We start from the raw sequence: 21,408 nt of genomic DNA on the forward strand, positions 1-21,408 counted from the left end.
TCCGACTTTCTCCCTAGAGATTCCCCAGCTTGGTTGCATTTTAGATAACTTCAAAAAGATATTTAAAGCATATTTTGTACTTCGTAAACGAATTCTGTTGAAATATTTATTTTCTGGTGTATGGGAGATGTATAGGCACTGTGAAAAAGACCACAGCACAAAAGTTTACCAAGTGTTCACAGCACTTATGTAGTCTCAACATCACACCAATTTGACTGCATTTAATAATATCAACAAGCAACTATAAAATTAAGCTTCTCTTAGAGAATAATGTTGCAATGGGAAGCAGCATTAATGTAGTTTACTGCAGACATTTCAGGACTATCCCAAATAAAACTGAAGGGGCTAACCTGAGAATGTTCTCACCTTTTAAATTTCATCAATTTGAACTTGATCCTTCTGTTGGGATGTCTAACCATGGGCCAAAACTGTCCTTTCTGCAGCAGAGTGAGATCTGTGTATGCGAAACTTCAGTACCACCTCAGAAAGCCAGCGACCACACATCTTTATGAGGGGAACAGATGGACTCTCGGGCTCAGATTGGCCCATAAGCGAATTGGGAGCGGCAGGCACGTCTAATATTACCCCGTACCACCGCACCAGTAACGGAGGTGGGCCCGGGGGGACAGCACTTGACAAAGTGGAAATTAACAGCGGGCACGGCTGGCAGCGAGGCGGCCGTGCCCCGCAGCCCTCAGCGCCCCTCACGCTCCCTCAGGGCGGGGGGGGGGCGGGCGGGGGGGGGCGGAGCGGAGCCGAGCCGAGCCGAGCGCCGCACGGGACCTGCCCATGGCCGAGAGGTAGCGGCTGAGTGCGGGGAGCCGCAGCCGGGCGGAGACGGCCGGGAGCGCGGGTGGTTTGAACTTCCAAACCGCTCGCGGCTCCGGGCGCGGGGAGGCGGGATGGCGTTCTGAGGGCTGGCGGGGCGGCACCGGCCTTCCTCGGGCTGGGAAGCGCTCGGGGCTGCCGGGGGTAAGCCGTGAGGGGCAGCCGCCGCTGCCGCGGGTGCTTGCGCTGGGCACGGCGGGCTGCGGGGCCCCGGCCGCCCTGCAGCTCCCCCAGGCATCGCTCGGTGACAGCAGAGCGGCAGGTTTGGCCGCTCTGCCTCATGGTTCGGCTGTTGGAAACTGAACCTTGAATACCGGTTTTCTAAACAACTTCAGGTAATGGGTAAAAATGTACTGCTCCGTGTTCGTGTGGCTGTGGGAGTTCATGCCTGCAGGGAGATACAAGCTTTCTCCCAAGCACAGGGTTTGCAGTACAGTTATAATTAGTTTACTAGTGCTTATGGATATGTGGATACAAAAATGAAGCACTAACTGTAATAAATAGCAAGTTGCTTAATATTTATAGAGATTTCCTACACTCTACCTGTACAAGACTAAAAACAAACAAACAAACAAAATATTTATAAAAATTCAAGGGGAGTAAAATTTGGTTTATATTTGAAGCTTTCCCTCTTTTTGCATGTAGGTCAGCTGTTTTCAAACAACTCAGTATTCTTTGTAACTGGCTGTTACTTCAGTTTTCAGAAGAAAGTGGCTGACTCACCTGATACCATCCTGAAGAATGGGCTGAACAACAGATACCGTGTGCTGGAGGTCAATGTAATACAGAGAAATGGAAGTGACCCTGAGAAACACTTGACAATTTCAGCCTCCCCCTCACTGGAAGATACAGAGCTGTGCATCCTTAGGAATGGCTGGTAATCCACACAGATATACTGGAAATACTGGATTATTGACTCAATTTTGTTTGTGTTGTCTGTGAGTTGAGTTTTACGGCCTTAAAAGTGATATGGGATCCTGAAAGAATCTTTGTTGAATGTAATATTATCAGTGTGCTAGCATAATGGATATCATCTCCAGAAACCTGATGTCAGGTAATGTGTGTTGAGTGGGCACTGCTACTCTGCAGTTTTGTCATTGTAAAAATGCCTTTATTCACTCTCAGGATTTCTTTATGTCAACTCCTTAAAAGAACCCAACCCAGCATTTCAAAGAATGTTGAATCTCCTCTGTTAGTGTGTTGTTTCTGATACGTTGTGTCTGTCATTTGCAAACACTGATTGTGTGGGTATATTCCCTTGCAGGGAGTCTGTCCCAGTGGTTCCAGGGGACATTGTTCATTTGGAAGGGGAGTGCAGCTCTGGCACCTGGCTCATCAATGCCCAGAGTGGATACCTGGTCCTGTACCCAGACCTGCTGCTCTCGGGCACCACCATCTCCAGCAGCATTCGCTGCATGAGGAGGGCAGTGCTGAGTGAACGCTTCAGGGTGAGTGTTCATTCCACACTGCCAGTGAGTTTCTGTTCCACTGACACTGGTGGCTTAGCTCAGTGTCAAATCCGGCTGTTAGAGATGTCATTATTAGCAATTCATAATGTTTACAACACAGAATAATTTGGGGTGGAAACTGTCTCTGGTTGAGCTTCTCTTGGTTTTTTGAGAATTGCACCTGAAATAATGCAGTACTCTTAATACAGTTACTGGTCTAAAGAACTGGTCTTTCCACTTATAATTATCATAATTTTTTTTAGAATCTCTTGCCACATTTTTTGTGGATATGAATTCTTTGTGAGGGATATGTCTCTTGCCATCCATATGAAAATGTAACCACACTGGGCCAAGTTAAGAGCTTCTGAAAAACGTAGCTAATTCAGTTAATAATTGGTGTGGGCTAACTCTGGAGTCTGAATCCAGCAGCTCTGTCTTGGAAAGAGGAGAAGTTTCTTGTGGTAGTATCTTTGCTGATACATGAGAGATGTGCTGATAAATGGAGAAGCAGCAGCTGCTAGTTTCAGCTGGTGAAAACTCCCAGGCATGATAGGAATATAAGTCCAAATGAATAAGAAAATTTTAATAGAGTGGTAAACAGCCTGGCTGGGAACCTGTGACTGGAACATGAAAAGTACAGGAGATTAAGACTATGAAATGGTCTTCAATCCTTTATTAGAGAGTAAGGGGGATAAAATAATTGTTGGGACAATTCACAGGGTCCTGACTGGGATAGCACCATCCACCTGTTGTGAGTGCAATCCACTGGTCTGTAAGAGTGCCATAATACCACAGTTTGTGCCATAATACCACAGCTGTTTGGTAGTGACTCGTGTCAAGGTCGTTTACTACCACTTTCAGTTCTTGTGAGTCTCCAGAGCCCAGCCCTGCTGATGGGTTTCTGAGCCATGTTGGTGATACATGGGATGATTTTGCTGTGAGCATGGTAACAGACAGGAAACTGCTTCATGCAAGAGATCTGTGTAAGATTGTAAAAGTACATATTTGCATTAGGAAATGCCTGCAGGCAGAATTTTCTCAAAATTTATTTTAATCTGTGCCTTTGTTTCTCACCTGCCAGTCACAGAGATTGTATCCTGACATAGTCAGGGTTGGGATAAAGCAACAAGTGAGACCCACTTCAATTCAGCTGCTCTCACAGGCAGGTTTGACCAGATAATCATTAGTGAGGTGAAAGCTGTTATGATTTTGTAGTTAAATAAGTGCAGGCTGTGATGTGCAGCAAATAAAATCCAGAAATTTGACAGAGAAGTTGGCATGAAATGGGCATAAATCTTCAGGTATGATGACATCTGTTGCAGGGCTCCGAGTCGGGTTCGCCCCAAATGCTCGTTGGGACAATTCTTCATGACATCTTCCAGCAATCAGTCACCAATAACTTGACACAAGAAAAGGTGCAAGAACTAGCAAATAAAATTGTGTATGGACAAAAGTACCTCAAAGAAATGTAAGTAGCATTACAACTGCCTTTTATGTGTGGAAGACAGGGCAGGAACACTTTGAACTTGCAATTTAAGTTGTACTTTAAAAAATGTAGCACTGATATCAGGAGAGTGTTCTGCCAAATGACTTTGCTTAATGGAAACTGGGGATCTTTTAGTAAGATAATTCCCCATTTGATAGCTTAATTTATTTGTCTTCCCTGCTATGCTACTTCTATATGTCTGAACTAGTCTTTTGGAGTAACTGTATGTGGCAGGGTGGTTTTTTTACTTTTAGGCCAAGCAGGTTGCAGTGTTTGTGTCTGTAATGTTAGATTTCCAGGCATCTCCCAAAGCTGATTTGGGTGGGACAAATAGTTAATTATGGTCCTCAGCAATGAACCTGGAAACTTGTAACTGACCCAGAACTGGATGTCTGATAATTTCATATCTTTATCAGTTGCTTTAAGTCTCAGTTGTTAGAAGACCTTTAACTTATTTTCTTAGCAAAGCTGATAGAAATGCTAGCCAAACAAATAGTATTTCCATCAGAAAATGGGAAGATGAATGGCTGTCAGTTTTAACATTTTACTGCAGGCTTGATTAAAATACAATTCTACTCATGTAAATTAAAAATCATTATATATGTACTGTTTTAAATTGTATGTTGGGCAATATCAGTACCTGTTAGCCCCAGATGAGTCAGAAGTTAAAGCTGTAGTGGCAAGAGTTATTACTCTTAGTTCTGTTTTGGAGATAATATTTTGAATTGTGGCTCCTAAGATTACTTAAAGGCCTTTATGTCATTTTGAGCCTCCATGAAACTGTTAATTTGCAATTCCTTTTTGCATATGTAGGCTATTGTTTATTGGCATGGAAAAATAAGTTGTATAAGTCTGCTGCCTGTGATCAATTGCACTCCTATGAACCTTTTTATGCAAAATCCACTTGTATTTCTCTGTTGCTGTAGAATAATGGCATTATTTCCAGTGGTTGCCAGTACTGAATTATCTAGTGCCACATGATTAGATTCTGTGTCATGTTCTGTTAAAATGTGTGTCAGGAGCAGATGAGGGTATCCAGACTAAAAGCAAATGGTCTTTTAATTTTTTTATTCAACATTGCATGAATTGTAGGAATAGCCATTTTTAAATGCATGAGTCTGGTACTGCTTTCCTGCAGTCACACTGTTAGTTTTGTTTCATCACATCTGCCACGCTGATGCTCTCAGTGTGCTGTACCTGTTGTTTCAAAGGTTACATCAGAAATGGATGTTCTGCTATAGTATATCTCTTTTAATAGATGTTCAGTTAATAGCTTTAGGAATTGAGTTGAACCTCTATGCACCTGTTGTTATCTACAGTTTGTAGATATTTATAAAAACTTGACAGTTACTTCCAATGATCTTGTTGCTACTCAAGGCAAATCTCTTTAGTTCCAACAGCTGATTTAATACTTTGTTTCTTTAATGCTTTAATGTGCATGTCTTTTTTTTCTTTTTTTTTTTTTAGGTATGTCTTAAATCTGAAACAAGCACAAATAATGCAAGAAGTAGAAGAATATTTGCCATCATTTTTTAAGTGGGCAGAAGACTTCATACACAATCCTGCAAACCAAAACAAAATGCAACTAAAACTGTAAGAAGCCAGAATTAAATTTTAAACCCTTCTATGTTGTATATCTTGTTTAGTTTACTTGAAATTTTTAGAACTCCTTATGCACATCTGTTGGGTGATTTGGAGCTAATTCATGGCCTCACTGATTGTAGAGCTGACCTTATACTGCATGTTTAGCTGCCATTGTGAGTACTGGGCAAGACATGAAGCCTGAGGGGGAACTGACTTCAAAATCTTTAAATCCTTTAAATCCATGAACAGCATGGTACAAACCATAGCTTTTAGTGAGCAGAAGAGCAAGGGTATTTGAGCTGCTGACTAAACTAGGAGTTACTGTAGTTCTGAGCAAGACTACATATCAGAATGTGAAACTATTAATCAAATGGAGTTCTTGACTAATAAAAGATTTCTTTGGTGAAGTGGTGATTTTACTCAAAAGCTGCTGAACTCTTCTTGTCCGTGGCTTCTTGCTGTTAATTTTAACCAGAGAGTGTTAGAGTTTTAGTGAAATGGCAGGTCCGAGTAAAACCTGTAGGCTACTGTCAAATGTATGACAGAGTGTGGTTATTGAGATAAGACCAAAAACTAGTAAAAATAGTTTAAAGTCTTGTTTTAACTTTGAAATTTAGGTGAATACCAAAACTAACTGATGTTACTTTCTGATGTGTTTCTTCCTCTGTTAATGGGAAGATTACTTTGAGTGAGACTCGAGGCATTTTATTTCTAAAGTTAGTGCCTAAAGGGCACTGGTAATGCAGAAATATTATATATTGAGTTGCAACACATTTTAATGTTTAAATATTAATAATTAAGGGAAATTGTTAACTTTTGGCTTAATTTTCTTCCTAGGTCAAATGATGGAAAAACAGAAGATGTATCTTCTAAGATAGAGGTTGTAGATATCTTGGACATTGAAGAGAATATCTGGTCTCCCAGGTTTGGGTTGAAGGGAAAGATTGATGTTACAGCCAGGGTGAAAATCCATTGCCAGTCAGGAGTACAGTCTCGGATAATGCCTTTAGAGCTCAAGTCTGGCAAGGAATCAAACTCCATAGAGCACAGAAGTCAGGTACAAGCACCAAATGTCTAATTCCACTCTCAGTGGCTGCGTGTGTTTCTTTGTTAGGTGACCTATTTTGTCTTATGAGTATGAAACACTTTGTATGTGGTATAATCTGAATTCATGGGTGGCTCATCCTGGCATGCCCAAAGCTGCTGGTATAAAATTAAAGTGAACTTAGTAGTAAGAAGTATGTACATTTACCACCTTCAAGCACGCTTATGGGTTTTGTCCTGAAATGTCTGTTCTTTAGTCTCTTCTTACTACATTCAAATATTAGGTTGAAGCAGACTGTTTCAGTAACTAGGGTTATACATATTTCTATATAGCTGGCCTGATTTAGAGAGGTAGTAGCCTTGAGAAAAGGTTTTAGAGATGCCTTTTAATTTAAATCCTTGGTCAAGTTCTTACTACTTACAGCTTCTAGATGACTTGTGATAATAATGGCTGTTTAGCCATATAAATTGTGGAAGAACTAAATACAGTTTAGAATGTGTTTTGGTTTTAATTCTGTGCTGATTTTGACTGGGGTTAGCAATGGTTTTCCTCACAGTAGATAAATGTGGACTGTGTTTTGGGTTTGTGCTGAGCACAGGCTGATAACACAGGGATGTTCTGCTGTTGTTGCTGAGCAGAGCCAAGGCCTTTCCTGCTCCCCCCAGGACCAGGCTGGGGAGGAGCCTGGGGCTGATGGGAAGTGAGGGGACAGCCAGGACAGGGGACCCCAGGGATCAAGGGATGTCCCAGACCAGGTAGCTGATCATCATACTCACTATCTAAGATCGGGGAAAGAAGGACGAAGAGTGGGGTGCACTCCAAGGTTTGGAGTGATGGATATTTGCCTTCCCAAAGCACCATTCCGTGTGATGGGGCCCTGCTCTCCTGGGTTGAACACCTGCCCAGCCATGGAAAGCCATGAATGAATTCTTGTTTTGCTTTGCTTGCATGTGTGGCTTTTCTTTTCCATCTTAAACTGTCTTTATCTCAACCATCAGCAAGGGTGGGGAGGTGAGTGAGCAGCTGTGTGGCACTTGGTTGCTGCTTGGGGTTAAACCACAACAACTATACAGGAATAAGATGTATTTCAGTGTGTATATATGTATTTATGTATAATGTTTGCAGGTTATTCTCTACACTTTGCTGAATTTAGAGCGGAGAGTGGATCCTGAAGCTGGATTTCTGCTTTATCTAAAAACTGGTACAATGTATCCTGTTTCAGGAGCTCGCATGGACCGAAGAGGTAAAGTTCTTCCCCTTCTCTGGAAACCATAATTCTCTTAAATATTACTGAAATTTTTCTTTATAACTGTAAAGTTTACTCTTATGAAAATAGCTGTTCTTGGGGATGCTTCACTTGTTACTAAGCTTATGTTAAAAATTCAGTTGTTTTATTAACACGGTGCAAGGACTTGGTGAATAATCAGTGCTTAGTTGACTAAAAAGTTGATAGCTAATTACTTTTGAAGTATAAATTGTTACAAGCAAAATCATCAGCTTAGTTTATCCTTTTCTTGACAGAATTAATGAAATTAAGAAATCATGTTGCCTTCTACTTGACACACAGTACATATAAATCCGATGTGGGAAGGCAGAATTCACAGCTTGCTGCTTTGCCTCCTGTGATTGATGACAGTCAAACATGTAAATATTGCTCCCAAATGCACAACTGCTTTCTATACAGCAGGTAAAAAAAAAAAAAAAAAGTCTGACTAATGTTTTTAAATGAGATTAAATAATTATATCTTTTGATATAATAATTTCATTTTTGTGGTTGACAGTTTTGTATATATTGAAGACTTTTCCACCCCAAAAGAATCTTCCACAGATTTCCCTACAACTTGTATGATTCAGCTCGTGATCTCACAGAGACTTAATATGTTTGCTCAGGTACACTTTTTGCAAGACAAAATCTGAGATAAGTCTCAACAAAATACTTGATGACAATAACAGATCTGTTTTAAAAGCTGTATTACCTGCAGCTCTCTGAAAAAGGCAATCTCTGGGCCTGAGTTCTGGCTGGAGAAGCACTTTTTCAGGTTCACTCTGCAGAAGATTGTTTCCCTGTAGGGTATGACACAAGAAATACATTGATACTACTCTGCTGAAGTGTTACTGCATCTCCTGGTCAACAGAAGTAGTGAGCAAATATTCCATAAAATTTCACACAAAGTTATTGAACTGTTTTAACAACTGTTACAAGTTTTAGTCTCTATGCTGCACAAAAAACAACCAAAATTGTATGTGGAAGAGATCAAATGAGGTTTGTTAGAAAAGGAGAGCCTTTGGGGTGGTCTTGTGGAATTAGAATGCCTGATTGTTTTTAAAATTATAGGGGTCAAAGTGTATGTTGAGGGAGCTTTGTAGGGATACCTGACACGTTTCTGTGAAATCCTGCTTCTAATACTCACTTGTTGCAGCAGCAGGATATAGCTGGATAGCTATTTACTTCTGCATAAGCTTTTCTCTCTCTGGATGTATACATTATTTGGTATAATGTCTATTGATATTTAGTTTTGAAATAAGTTGGCTTGAAGTTTGCTTGTGTATTAACTATTAAATACCCATTGATTAGCTAGATATCAAAATAACACTCCTATGTTACAATGAAAGGAGTAAAAGGTAGACTCTGTAAATATATGTGTTACTATCTTTGAAATGCCTTTATTTGGTCTTTGATTAACTTAGTGCCCTTCAAAATCATAGAGATGATGTGAAGTTACTCATACAAGATTATGCATCTGAGCAACGGATACAGGTTCTACTTTATTCAAGTAATGATAAATTAATCTGTCTCTGGTATGTTACAGTAGGTATTTGGATTGTTGTTATGAACATATGGACTTGCAGGTGAAAAAGGATGCAGGCTGAGCCTTTCTGTGGCTGGTTCTGTCCCTAGAGCTGTGGAGCAGAAGATGGCCAGTGTGGCCTTTCCTCCTGCTTTGGTGCCTGTCATTGACAGAGAGACCCAGCACCTGAAACCCTCCCACTTGGAGTATTTCAGCCTCTGGTATCTGATGTTAACCTTGGAGCTACAAAGTGGAGAGCATAAAAAAGGAAATAAAAATATATGGATGACACCTTCTTTGGAAAGGTAAGGTTTCATTTCTAAACTCATGCCAATGATGCTTCCTTTTATCCTTTTGTTTGATTTCTATTTTGGTTTTGATGGTTGGTTGTGGGTGGTATGGTTTTTTTACTTGTGGGGTTTTATTCTTAATAGTTCTCTTACAGAGAGGATGTTAATATTAAAATATTTCTTTTTTTAATATCTTCAGAGAGAAGGCTGGAGATTGTGTTGGAAACATGGTCAGAATTGATGAAGTCCATGAAGTTTCTGAGGGACAGTTTCTACATTTTTTCCAGCGTAGAAATGGTGCCTTATCTGGGACAAACCTGTTGGTTGGTGATCGAGTGGTTGTGAGTGGAGAGGAAAAAGGTTTACTTGGTTTGGCTGCTGGCTATGTTAGAGAAGTCAGTGGAACAAAAGTCTCCTGTTTGTTGGGCAGGTAATAGGATAAAAAGAAAAGTATCTGTTTGCAAACTCTCTGGCACTGGCTTGAGGAAGGGTGCTGCTAGGTGTCCAAAAAGCTGTGACATGTCCTGACCCTTCCTACTGGTGATGCCTCAGGTTTTAGCTTTTCTATTTTTCATATTCTGTGCTGCTTTAGTGTGTGGGTCTGGGCTTCATATTAGGGGATGGTGAGCTCTCTGCACAGAGTAGGGAGACAAAACAATTCCTTCTCTATCTGGGGACCAAGCACAACCACCCAAATTTCAGGCCTGAGAGCACAAACAACATGGACTGAAGAGAGAAAAACAAGCTGGACAGGACTACATGGGCTAAAGCTGGAATTGGACAATTGACTCCAATATACAAATGGCCCAGAACTTATAAAAGTGAGAGACTGTGACTGGTTGTCCATTTTGTGACCATTTTGGTTCATCTTGGGTGTAGCCCTGGCTGGGCTCTTGTGCTGCCCAAGGTGGATCCACTGAGGCCTCCTAATAAATCCCTACTTTATTCTTTAGCTCCATCTAGCCTCTGTTCTGGGCCAGCCTTCCCAAGGCATCACTGCCTTTGGAGTAGTACCCTTCAGGAATTCTCTTGTTTTGGCTGAAACTGTCAGTACCTGATCAGTATATATGCCTGTCTGTTGAACCAGGTTGTTTGAATAAAAGCACATTTTAACTCTTTACTTACATCTCTAGAATGAATCTATATGGATACAGTGATTACTGTGTTAATAGTAACTTTCATTGTTCAGTCTTTATTGTCTTTAAATTGGGCCTATGTTTTATTATCCCTCATTGGGATCATGCTTTCTTTAGATCAGTTAACAGTGTATTTCAATTAGTGTTGCTTCACTCTGGGATCTCTGGAAGATATCATTTAACATGTAGTAATAAGCCTTTAATCAACATACAACTGGTAAACAAAATTATTTTATCCATGTTCTTGTCATCCTTCAGGAATTTGTCAAACCTCCCCAAGAACACTGTATTTAGATTGGATCATGATGAAGGAGATGTTGGTACAGGAGTCCCTTTTAAAAATCTTTCTAAATTGATGAAAGATTGCCCAGTCAGGTATGAAAAATCAACTTAATTCCACGCTTTCAGTATTTTCAGATGAAGTTTCTCAACTGGCAACTCTTATTTGAATTCAGTTTTGTCTTGTTTTTATCCACAGTGAAAGGCTCCGCAACTTGATAATTGACTTCCAGAAACCACGTTTCATTCAGCATTTGAGCTCTGTCCTTCCTCCTGAAGCAAAGGAAACTGTTGCAAATATTTTAAAGGGTACAAAGTGACTTTCCCCAAAATACTCTGTTTACTAGTATGGCTCTATAGCCAAAGTATTTATCATGCTATAAATTTAAGGAGTTTTTCCTACTTTGGGACCCTGTGAACGTTCTCAGCTTGAAAATTAAAACCAAGTTCTTGCCTTGCATGTCTTCCAGCTAGCTGAAGACTCATTTAATCACAGGAAGACTTGATCAGCCCCTTGCTGACAACTTTATTTTACTTTTGCTAGAGGCTGCAGTGTGCAGTGCAGACAGAGGGCCATGTGATTCCCTCTGTAACCTTTCCAGAAGGAATGGACAGAGACAGCTCTGGAGGAAGCTGACTTGAGGGAGAGGAAGGAGATGGGCTTTGGTGGAAACATTCACTTGTATAATCAATCACTCTTGCTGACTTGTTGACAAGTGTCAACATAGTGTTGTGCTTTGTGGCATTTATTTAAAAACAAGACTTGTTTGGGTATGAGGCAGCATCTTGTATTTGGTAGAAATATTTCCTTGTGCTCTGACAGAGTTGCCTGTGAAAACATAAATTTAACTGAGTTGTCTTAAAGCAAACTGAATTTTTTATAAAAACTCAGTTTGAAATCTTTTGCTTGAGATTTACTTAGTCCAAATAGCTGAAATGTGCTGCTTGTTTGCATCAGGCTGGGGCAAACCAGCTCTGCTGTAATGTTTGTTCTAAACAACATGCTGCTGTATGTGCAACTCATCAGCCCTTGCTGTGAGCTGTGGGTTTGGGTGTGAAATGTCCAGACACAATACATGAAGGGGGTCAATTAAGATATTAGAAAAAAAAAGTCACAAAAGGTCTAAAAATAATGTCTTCAGTGACTTATTTCTAGGACCATAGTGCAGACCTTTTACTACTTATCTTGTGTATTATGTTTATTGCCATATCTTCATTAGAACCTACAGACTTTGCTCAGTTCTTGCCTCTATTAAGGGCTTTAGTGAAGGAGAAAATTACAGTTTTGCTGTGACTTTAGTAATTATTATGATTATGATGAAGTGTAGTAATTTAATTTTGCTTTTTCTTCTGAAAGGTCTAAATAAGCCTCAGAAACAGGCAATGAAACAAGTGCTGCTTTCAAAAGACTACACACTTATTGTGGGTATGCCTGGAACAGGAAAAACGACTACAATATGTGCTCTAGTAAGATCATGTACCTTGGAGTTTTGATTTTTTTTGTGAGATTGAGAGGATAGAATTAAACCAATTATGTAGTGTCATGACTTAATCTAACAGTATCTGTATAATTTCAAGGAAGAAAACACACTTCTTTTTGCTTAACCTATATTTGGTAGAACTAAAATTGGATTTTGTGGAGTAGGATGGTCAATTGCTTGTGTAGGAATGTATGTGGGAGGGAGGAGATTGAAGTGTCATATTTAATCATTTCTGTGATACTTTAGTGTTAAAATTCTTTGGCTCCAAATATCAGCAAGTCTTCAGATCTTGAGTTATAGCTCAAAAGAGGGACTCTTGAGCAGCCAGTAACTTGTCCACTGTAAATTGGGTGAACCTGTGGGCTGGATCCATGTGCAGTCTGCATCCATCTCCTCTAGCTGGTGGTTCTCTTTCCCCCAGGAAAGGACTGTAGGAGCATACTGCATTCAGGCTGTGGGCTGAGTGAGGTTTTCGTGAAAGAGCAGTGTTACCCTGCTTCCATTTGTCATCAGCTCGTGCAAAGAGGAGGCTGGAGAGCAGATAGCTGCTGCTATCTTCAGATCAGCCCATTGCCCTGAATCTCCAGTGGCTGAACTGCCATGGAGAGCAGTCCTATGGGAACAGGCTGCCTGGCTTCTTCTTCCAGTGGGGATCTTAGAGTGCAGTTCCTTGGGAGTGCACATCCAGGTTCTTGGCTCTGTGTGAGCAGTGTTGAGAGCCTGCTGGCCATGGGAACCCTCAGCACTGTTGCCCACATTGTCAGTGGCCAGTCTGGCCAGAGAGACTGATACAGACCAAGTCATGCTTATTCCTGACTCCCTCCAAAACCTCTTGTGCTTTTCACCTTAGCAAACCTGGGATTATTGATTCTTGCAGATGAATCCTTTTCTGCTTCTCCTTAACAGCTTCTCCTTTTCCTTTCCTTTGCCACTCATTAGGTGAGAATTCTTTCTGCCTGTGGCTTTAGTGTCCTTTTGACCAGTTTTACACACACGGCTGTGGACAATGTCCTGCTGAAGTTGGCCAAATTCAAAGTTGGTTTCTTGCGCTTGGGGCAAGCTCAGAAGGTTCATCCAGATATTCAGAAATATACAGAAGAAGAAATCTGCAGGTCCAGATCAATTAAGTCTGTAACAGATTTGGAAGAGGTCTATAATAGTCAGGTGAGAAATTTATTTTTTTTTGCTAGCTCTTCAAATTATTAAAGATAATTACATTAGTATTTTGTTTGGATGCTGCAGAGAAGGAACCCATCCCAAGGGTGTGTACTGCTGTAAGAAATCTGAGCTGAAAGAGATACTCAACCTCTGCATTGTTTCAATTTCTTTATAGCCAGTAATGACCTACATAAAGTCTGCAAGCTGAGAAGCTTTGTTTATGGCCACTCAAAGTAACTCATCATTGTAAGTAATAAGCCCCAAAGACTCCAGTGCTTTTATCTGAGGTCTTGTGAATGGGCTGCTGCATTTAGCATTATTTACATCCTTTAGCATTATTTACATCCTTTAGCATTATTTACATTCTGCTGCTGTTTGTCCCTTCTCCCTCCCGCTGGTGCTCCTTGTGCCATTAGTGCAATCAGCAGATGGGGAAGAGGAAGTGGAATGCTGTGGAGCTGACCTGGCCAAACCCTTATTTTTGATTGAAAGATTAGTGCTGTCTGTGTGAATGTTAATGCAAACCATAATGGGAGCAGGGTCATGTGAGTCAGTGGCAGCTTTAAATTAAATTCACTGAAAGAATAAGGTTTGATGGTAGTTGGAGTAAATGCCAACTTCACAAAAGCTGCCATTTACTTTTTATTGATAAGTATTGCTGGGGAATGCCTGAAGTCATACGGGGAATGACTTGGCATTTCTTATTTTGGTCATTTTGGATTGCAGTGGAAGCACAGCAGCGGGAAGAACTGTGCTGCTGTTGTTTTATCTTTTCTTCAGTATTGAAAAAAACCACCAAACCACCTGATTTTTCACTGCAGTCATTTCAGCACACTCCATGAATTGTCCATGAATAGAACCTGGCATCACTCTGAACACATGACAGGAACAAGTTGTTTGCTACAGTCTGCTCTAAAGCTGGTTTTGTTTGTCACTTGCAATTGATACAAGAATATGTCAGGCCAATATATATTTAAGTGATGCTGGTCTGATTTCAAGGATAATAAGTAATCAATAAAATAATTTGATTTCTGTAATTTTACAGTTTAATTCAGTTTAATGGGAAATATTTTTTCTTACAATATGAAGAATATAGTGCTAAAGGATATAAAATGTACCTTATCCTTGAAGTGTGTCTCAATTTTCAGCCAGTGGTAGCAACGTCTTGCATGGGAGTAAATCACCCCATCTTTGCTCAGAAGCAATTTGACTTCTGTATTGTTGATGAAGCTTCCCAAATCAGCCAGCTTGTCTGCCTGGGCCCACTGTTCTGCTCCAAAAGGTTTGTGCTGGTGGGGGATCATCAGCAGCTGCCTCCACTTGTGCTGAATGCAGAAGCAAGGTAAGATAAAATGCTGCTGGACAATTACTAATCACAGATTCTGGGAAGGGTCTTGCAGTGTTCTGATTGACACATTTTGATTTTTGTCTTTGTGTTGTAACAGAGATCTTGGCATGAGTGAAAGCTTATTTAAAAGGCTGGAACAAAACCAAAATGCTGTTGTCCAATTAACTGTGCAATACAGAATGAATAGGTACTTTCAATGTTTATTTATTTTAAAAAATTATTTATCATGTGTTCTTGATGTGGGATTGAAATGGTGAGATTTTTATGCCTTTTCTTGTTTTTTTAAATCTTTAGTAAGATTATGTCATTGAGTAACATGCTGGTATATGAAGGCAAACTGGAATGTGGCTCAGAGAAGGTGTCAAATGCCACTGTTAACTTGCCCAACCTAAAGAAATTGAAACTGGACCTTGGGGATGCTTCAAAAACGTGGCTGAAAGAAGTCCTTGATCCAGACACACCTGTGTGTTTTCTGAACACAGAAAAGGTAAAATTCATTATGCTCTTTCAACATGTAAAACTTCATTCAGGGTAGGGTAAAACAGGGAACTTCAGAAAGTGTTTTTCCAGCATCATGTGAAATGTGCAGCACACAAAAGCATCGTTGGTATTGTTGGCAGAGCTGAGCAGGGTGGTACAACTGCTGCTGGAAACATCACATCTGAGAAAGCTGAAAACTTGAATTTAAATACTATTTCAGAAAATATTGAATGGACTTTAAACTTTGCTTTTCCTGTAAAGTGTAGCTCAAAGTGTGTAGCTGTACTGGATGTCCTTGCAACCAGGGAATGGCCTTGTTTCCCTTGGCTGAGGGTCATTGGTGGCAAAGCTGTGTGCCAGTGGCAGCAATAACTGCAATTCTCCATGGAATTTTGCAGACATTCTATACATTGAACTGCAAAGGATGAATAAGTTGTTTTAGGTGTGTCCTTTCATGGAGACCCAGAATTTTGCTGGGAAAGTAAAATTCTTGTGCAGATAAAAATTCTGCAAAGAAACTGACTTGCAGGAAAAATGAGGAAGAGTTTAAATGCATGAGGAAAAAGATGAATAAATTAATACCTGTTTGTGGTCTCTAATAATTGTCACTGTAATTGGCGATTTGATTATGATTTGAGTCTTTCTTCCTCCTTAACAGGTTTTGTGTTGATTCCTATTAATGCTGTATTGTGCCAATAATTATATCAACTGATGATCTTTTATACTGACCCTGGTTAGAACTCACCAGTGTTTCTGTGCTCTTTTGACATTGTACAGGATTCATGGTTTTTTTCCAACAGTTCTGATAGAATCTTTTTAATGACCTGAAAACAAGCAGTGTTTACTTTGATGCCTTAGAGAAATTTCTAAAAATGTCTAAACTAAACAGAGATATTTTCCAGGAATGCCTTGATAGCTGGAAAGCAGGCAGTTGGTCCCAGGGAAGAGGCCTGTTAATAGGAATATGGCTGAACCACTGTTTATCTAGTGATGATAGCAAAATTGCCAATGAAAAAAGTAGAGTTTCTGTTCCATTTTTTCTCTCTTAGAAAGCCCATCTCAAGTGTAAGACAGCTGTCCTCTTCACAGAGCCAGGAGGAAAGTTTTTATTTCCAAAATATCCTAGATTTGTTGAGACATGAGGCTATAATGTCATTTTGCCTTTTGGACTTCCTGTCAGAACTCCATGTGTGGTGGCAATCATGAAGGGAGAAATTAAAAAAGCCCCACTGAACATGACAACAAACAAAACCAGCTTTTATTTCCTTTCACTTCATAGTAGGTTTTTTCCCCCCCTGTATTGTTTATAGTGTAACCAAGAAATGCTTATGAAGAAGTAGACTTGGGGGGAGGGATACAAACAGAGAGAGAAGGAAGAGGAAAAAATACCATGACACCACCAGGAATCTTACATTTATTGTGCTGGCTTTAAAAAAAAAGAAGAAAAAGCATCTATTGTTTTCTGCTTAACAATGCAACAAGTTTGTGACAGCAATGGGAAATCTATTTGTTTCTTTTCTGTCAACCCCTGTGTCAGTCTGCACTTCTCTGACAGCTTGGGGCTGGTGGTTTGAAAAATGACATCCTTGATTTAGGGCAAGTCTCCTGAGAATTTCTAGGCCCAAGTTGTTTTTGTTGGTGGTTCTGCTGGTGTCCTGTGGGAACAGGAGAAATATAAATGTAAGCATGTGTCACCATAAGCATGACACAGCTTTTAGAACTTCTTTCCTGAGATTATTTTTGTGTAGTTTTTAGCTACACTAATGCCAGTGTGGTCAGAAATAAACTGTGCAGTAAAACAGTGCTCTTCTGCTTTAAGAGAACTTGAGCACATGGAATTAGGAGGCTTCCAAACACTCTTTCATTGCTCTTGGTGCTACTTCAACTTTAGAGAAGGCAGGAGTCAAGCAAAGAGAAAAAATTACAAAACTGTGACACTACAATGACAAGAGTTTACATCCTGAGCTTGTTGGCCTCATTTATATATGATGTAAAGAATGGCAGGTAATAGTTAAGAAATGGTAAATCCAGTGAATACTTTATTTAAAGGTTGGGAGTTTATATCACAATTTAATACCACCATTTTGGATAGTTCGTGCTATAGCTTTAGATGTAGGCTTTCAAACATTAAACAATTATCCCTTCTGTCATGGAATGAAGAAAGCTCACTAAAAATAATGTTGTATGGAAAGTGTTAGAGCAGAAGTCCCATGTAAATTATAATTTGCTCTCTTACCTTATCAGCAGGAAAATGTTCATTTTTGGTTTTTTTGATTTAAGATGTATAATGCTGAACTGTAAAGTCAGATGATTAAGTTTGCCAGTTTCTTAAGGTGACAAGCTAGTGCTAGAGACTTATTTTGGGGATTGTTCCAATTTGTTTTGCAAATGCAGTATTCTGAAGTTAACTCACAGTACAGGCTCTTCTGTTTAGTAAAACTTAGCATTTAACTTTATTTCTTTAATTAATACCATCAGTATAAATCCACATACGACTCAGTGAGTTAGGGACAGAACATAGTACCCCATTACAGACAGCAAAAGTAATTGTTTTCTGTTTGTATTTTTAAAGGTCCCAGCACCAGAACATGCAGAAAAAGGTGGCATAAGCAATGTGACAGAAGCTAAAATAGTGCTTTTCCTCACATCCTTATTTATTAAGGTATCTTTTACTTTATTACATGGTTTGGAGGGATGCCTTTAATATTTTCACATTGCTTTAGTAGTCGTGACTGTATGTGTTGGGTAGCTCTCTTGGGGATAATCCTAAGGATAAATTTAAGGATAAATTGAAAATTGGCTTCATGTCAGCGTAGTGGGGAGCCTGACGTCTGCATTCTCTTCCCTGTTCTTGCCTGCTTGGATCTGAGATGCAAAAAACAAAAGCTGGATGCCAAATTCTTTTAAGAGATGAGGGCTTTCTTGGGAGGGAGGGCAGAGGATTTGCCTTTGTTCCTTATTTCATCCAGAAACACAGACCAGGAGCTCTAAGTGTTCATCTTGCAGTTTAAAGAAGAAAGAAAAATGAGGATTTCAAGGATATCTGTCTTTGTGCCAAGTTAAGACAAAGCTTGGGAGCTTGCAGTAACTGATGTTTTCTATCTCCTTTAGTTAATATTAGTTACACCTACAGTTCCATTAGTTTAGATACAATATCTTGCAGCACTGTTTATAAAACAAATTAATTAGAAGAATCTTTCTGACCATACTGAGTTTCCCAAGCCAACTGCAGTGACAGATTTTTTCTCTGGTTTCTTCTTCATTCAGGCTGGCTGTAAGCCCTCAGACATTGGCATTATATCACCCTACAGACATCAGTTAAAAACAATCACTGACTTGATGGCAAAATGGAAGGAGAACAGAGTGGAAGTTAACACAGTTGACAAATACCAAGGAAGAGACAAAAGTATCATAATTGTGTCTTTTGTTAGGAGCAGTATTGATGAAAATGTAAGTTGGTCATTTGAACTTTGTTCCAGTCAATTCCAGTAGTTTAGATGCATTTTGAGGATGAGTGGTTTATGTCCATTAAGTAGGAGAAATAAAAGCAAGTGACATTTATTTCCCAGCTTGGCACCCTGCTGAAGGACTGGCGCCGCCTGAACGTTGCCATCACCAGAGCCAAGCACAAGCTGGTCATGGTGGGCTGTGTTCCATCCCTGTGCTGCTATCCTCCCCTGGAGAAGCTCCTCTGCCATTTGCAGTCCCAGGCAATGATATCCTTTTTCTCCATGCTGGTTTGGGAAAGGGGAAAGGTAGGATTGACTCACTGAGATTTGAGGTAAGAATGGGAAGATTTCCGTTGTTTAGGTTATACTTTTAACAGTGATTGGCAGACAATCACTGTTAAGTTGATCACACAAAATGTGCTGATTAGATTTGCCAGAAGTGTACTTGAGATCAAGCAAGTGGATGGGTTTAGAACCTTCTCTGTCTTCAGCAGAAAAAGTCAGTGCTGACTTGCAAGTCAACTTGGACAATTTTTTGATTTCGATGCCTGAATTTTTAATTTTTAATGCTTTTGCATTTTTTCTTGTGATCATTTCAAGTTTCTTGGCATCTTAACATCAGTATGATTGCTTTCTTCCACTGAACACATCTGCTTCATGAATAATCTTGGTGGAAAGGAAAATAGTGTAACTTTCAGATGACTTGGTAATTTTTTTTATTTCTCTCTGGCATTGTACTGAATAAGCTTTAGCTATTGCTGTTTCCATCTCCTATTTAAACAGGAAAGAACCTTGTTAGCTGCTTTCTTTGCAAACACCAGTGCATATTCTAACAGATTTTGTGAAAGCCAAGTGTTGTTAAAATGCTTTCTTAACTTGCTACATCTTGAATCTTCCAGCCGGGGCTCATGAAAGTATCCACAAGTGCAACATCTTGTGAGTGTGAAGATGGAAAATTTTGCAGACCTTTGTATCTTCTCTTCTGCTGTTGTTTAATGAAAATAGCTGGTAATTGGGGTATCTGTGCTGATGTGCACTGTTCAGTCTGCAGGCAGCCAAAACAGGAAGCATTCAATTATTTGGAAGTTTCCTTTCAGTGGAATAACAGACATTTCTTAAAAAAGCTGATGGTTACAGTACTAAAGCACCCAGCTTACTTGTGACAAACCAGAAATATGAAGCACTCCGTTCCTTCCACTGCTGGATATTGCTATATTCTCTTTTACCTTGGTGAACAGTTACCTGCAGAAGTGAGTGGGGAAACACTTGAAGAGGAAGGGAGCGTAAACCAGTACTGTATTGAGCCACAGTTTTCTGGGCTCAATTTGGTTTTAAAAACTTGAAAATGTAGTTTACATACAATAACTTAACTTGTTAGAATTCCTAATAAAGGTGCTGTGCTGTTTGAAAAAAAAAAATAGAAAAAACCTCTTCCTCTTCTTCAAAACTTCACAAGTCTACTCCTGCTTTTAAAAGTGCTGAAGTCTTTTATATTTATATACATAATGTAGTTAATCTCTCATGTGAAGATCCCTTGATGACATTTCTAATCTCTTGATTTTGCATACCTCAGGGAGAAATGTGATGCTGATTTCACTTAATCCCCTGTTATTAACTTATGTGTTCAGCAGATCAATCTGAAGTGAAATGCTTCATAGTAGAACTCTTGTTTGCAGTTTATCTGATCTGTAGTGTTCAAATCAGAAAGGAAACAAAACTAGACATGCAGCTTGCTGACTAAGAAGCTTCCATGCTCAGGTTTTATTTTTTTAAAGAGGATGGCATATAAACAACAGAAAAAACCTTTTACTTGAAGGATCTCTGTTAGTTTCTTTATGCTACCTCATATTCTAGACCAAAGAGGCTGAGAAGTTTCTTTCCAAGGCTGCTGGTGGAAACATCAATTTTTTTGATTCTTCAGAATCATTAGCATTTGTTTTCTCTTGGATCAATGTCAGTTAGCTGTGTGCATACAGTTGCAGACAAACTTGTTAAATGTGGGCATTTTCACTCTTTTACTGCTCCCTAACTTTTTGTAATGTTTGAACTAATAAAAGTTTGCTGTTGTTTTCATTAAAGTTGTTTATACTTTGTTAATACTTTGCTCTATACAAGGCAAATATTTAGAACAGTACAGCAATAATTTGAAAAGTTGATAGGATCTCCTCCTTTTTCAGGTGAAAATACATGCTTCATCAACTGTGCCTGTGCTCTGGGTGTTTCAAAAGGTGAAAAAAATAGGGTAAAATATGTTCTCTGGATCTCCTCTGGTCACGATGACCCTGAGATGTATTAAAAGTCTCTTTTCCCCAACCCAGCTGTCGAAGAAGGAGTCAGAAGTCCTCGGCTGTCGTTCTCAAGATTGTTTATTATTTCTTATCTAAAACATTTTCTGTCTGGCCTGCCGAGGTCTGTTCAGCAGGTCAGTCTGAGGCACACTGTCCTCCCATGGGGCCAGTGTTGTCTTTTATACTCTAAACTTCATATTCGATATTTACAGTTATGTTCCAATACCTGTCACCTGTGTTAGACAGTGACTTTCTACTCTGCACCAGTCCCAGAGTGCCACCATCACCAAGAAGATGGAGGCTGGGAAGAAGAAGGAAG

General features: G+C 39.7%; 1 protein-coding gene across 1 annotated transcript; it reads left to right on the forward strand.

The window, feature by feature from the left end:
- The first annotated feature begins 789 nt into the window (after nt 1–789).
- On the forward strand, nt 790–19,741 carry DNA2 (DNA replication helicase/nuclease 2). The gene is made up of 21 exons (XM_041490087.1): nt 790–800; nt 1,526–1,705; nt 2,093–2,276; nt 3,599–3,744; nt 5,230–5,355; nt 6,184–6,403; nt 7,517–7,634; nt 7,913–8,078; nt 9,291–9,485; nt 9,670–9,900; nt 10,865–10,981; nt 11,085–11,194; nt 12,243–12,352; nt 13,306–13,530; nt 14,673–14,866; nt 14,970–15,059; nt 15,167–15,359; nt 17,925–18,014; nt 18,620–18,802; nt 18,922–19,068; nt 19,685–19,741. The coding sequence occupies exons 1-21, from the start codon at nt 790–792 to the stop codon at nt 19,739–19,741; spliced, it is 3,093 nt and encodes a 1,030-aa protein (XP_041346021.1).
- Nucleotides 19,742–21,408: the final 1,667 nt, after the last annotated feature.

Source organism: Pyrgilauda ruficollis, unplaced genomic scaffold (assembly GCF_017590135.1).
Source record: "Pyrgilauda ruficollis isolate IOZ18807 unplaced genomic scaffold, ASM1759013v1 scaffold98, whole genome shotgun sequence".
Lineage (NCBI taxonomy): Eukaryota > Metazoa > Chordata > Aves > Passeriformes > Passeridae > Pyrgilauda > Pyrgilauda ruficollis.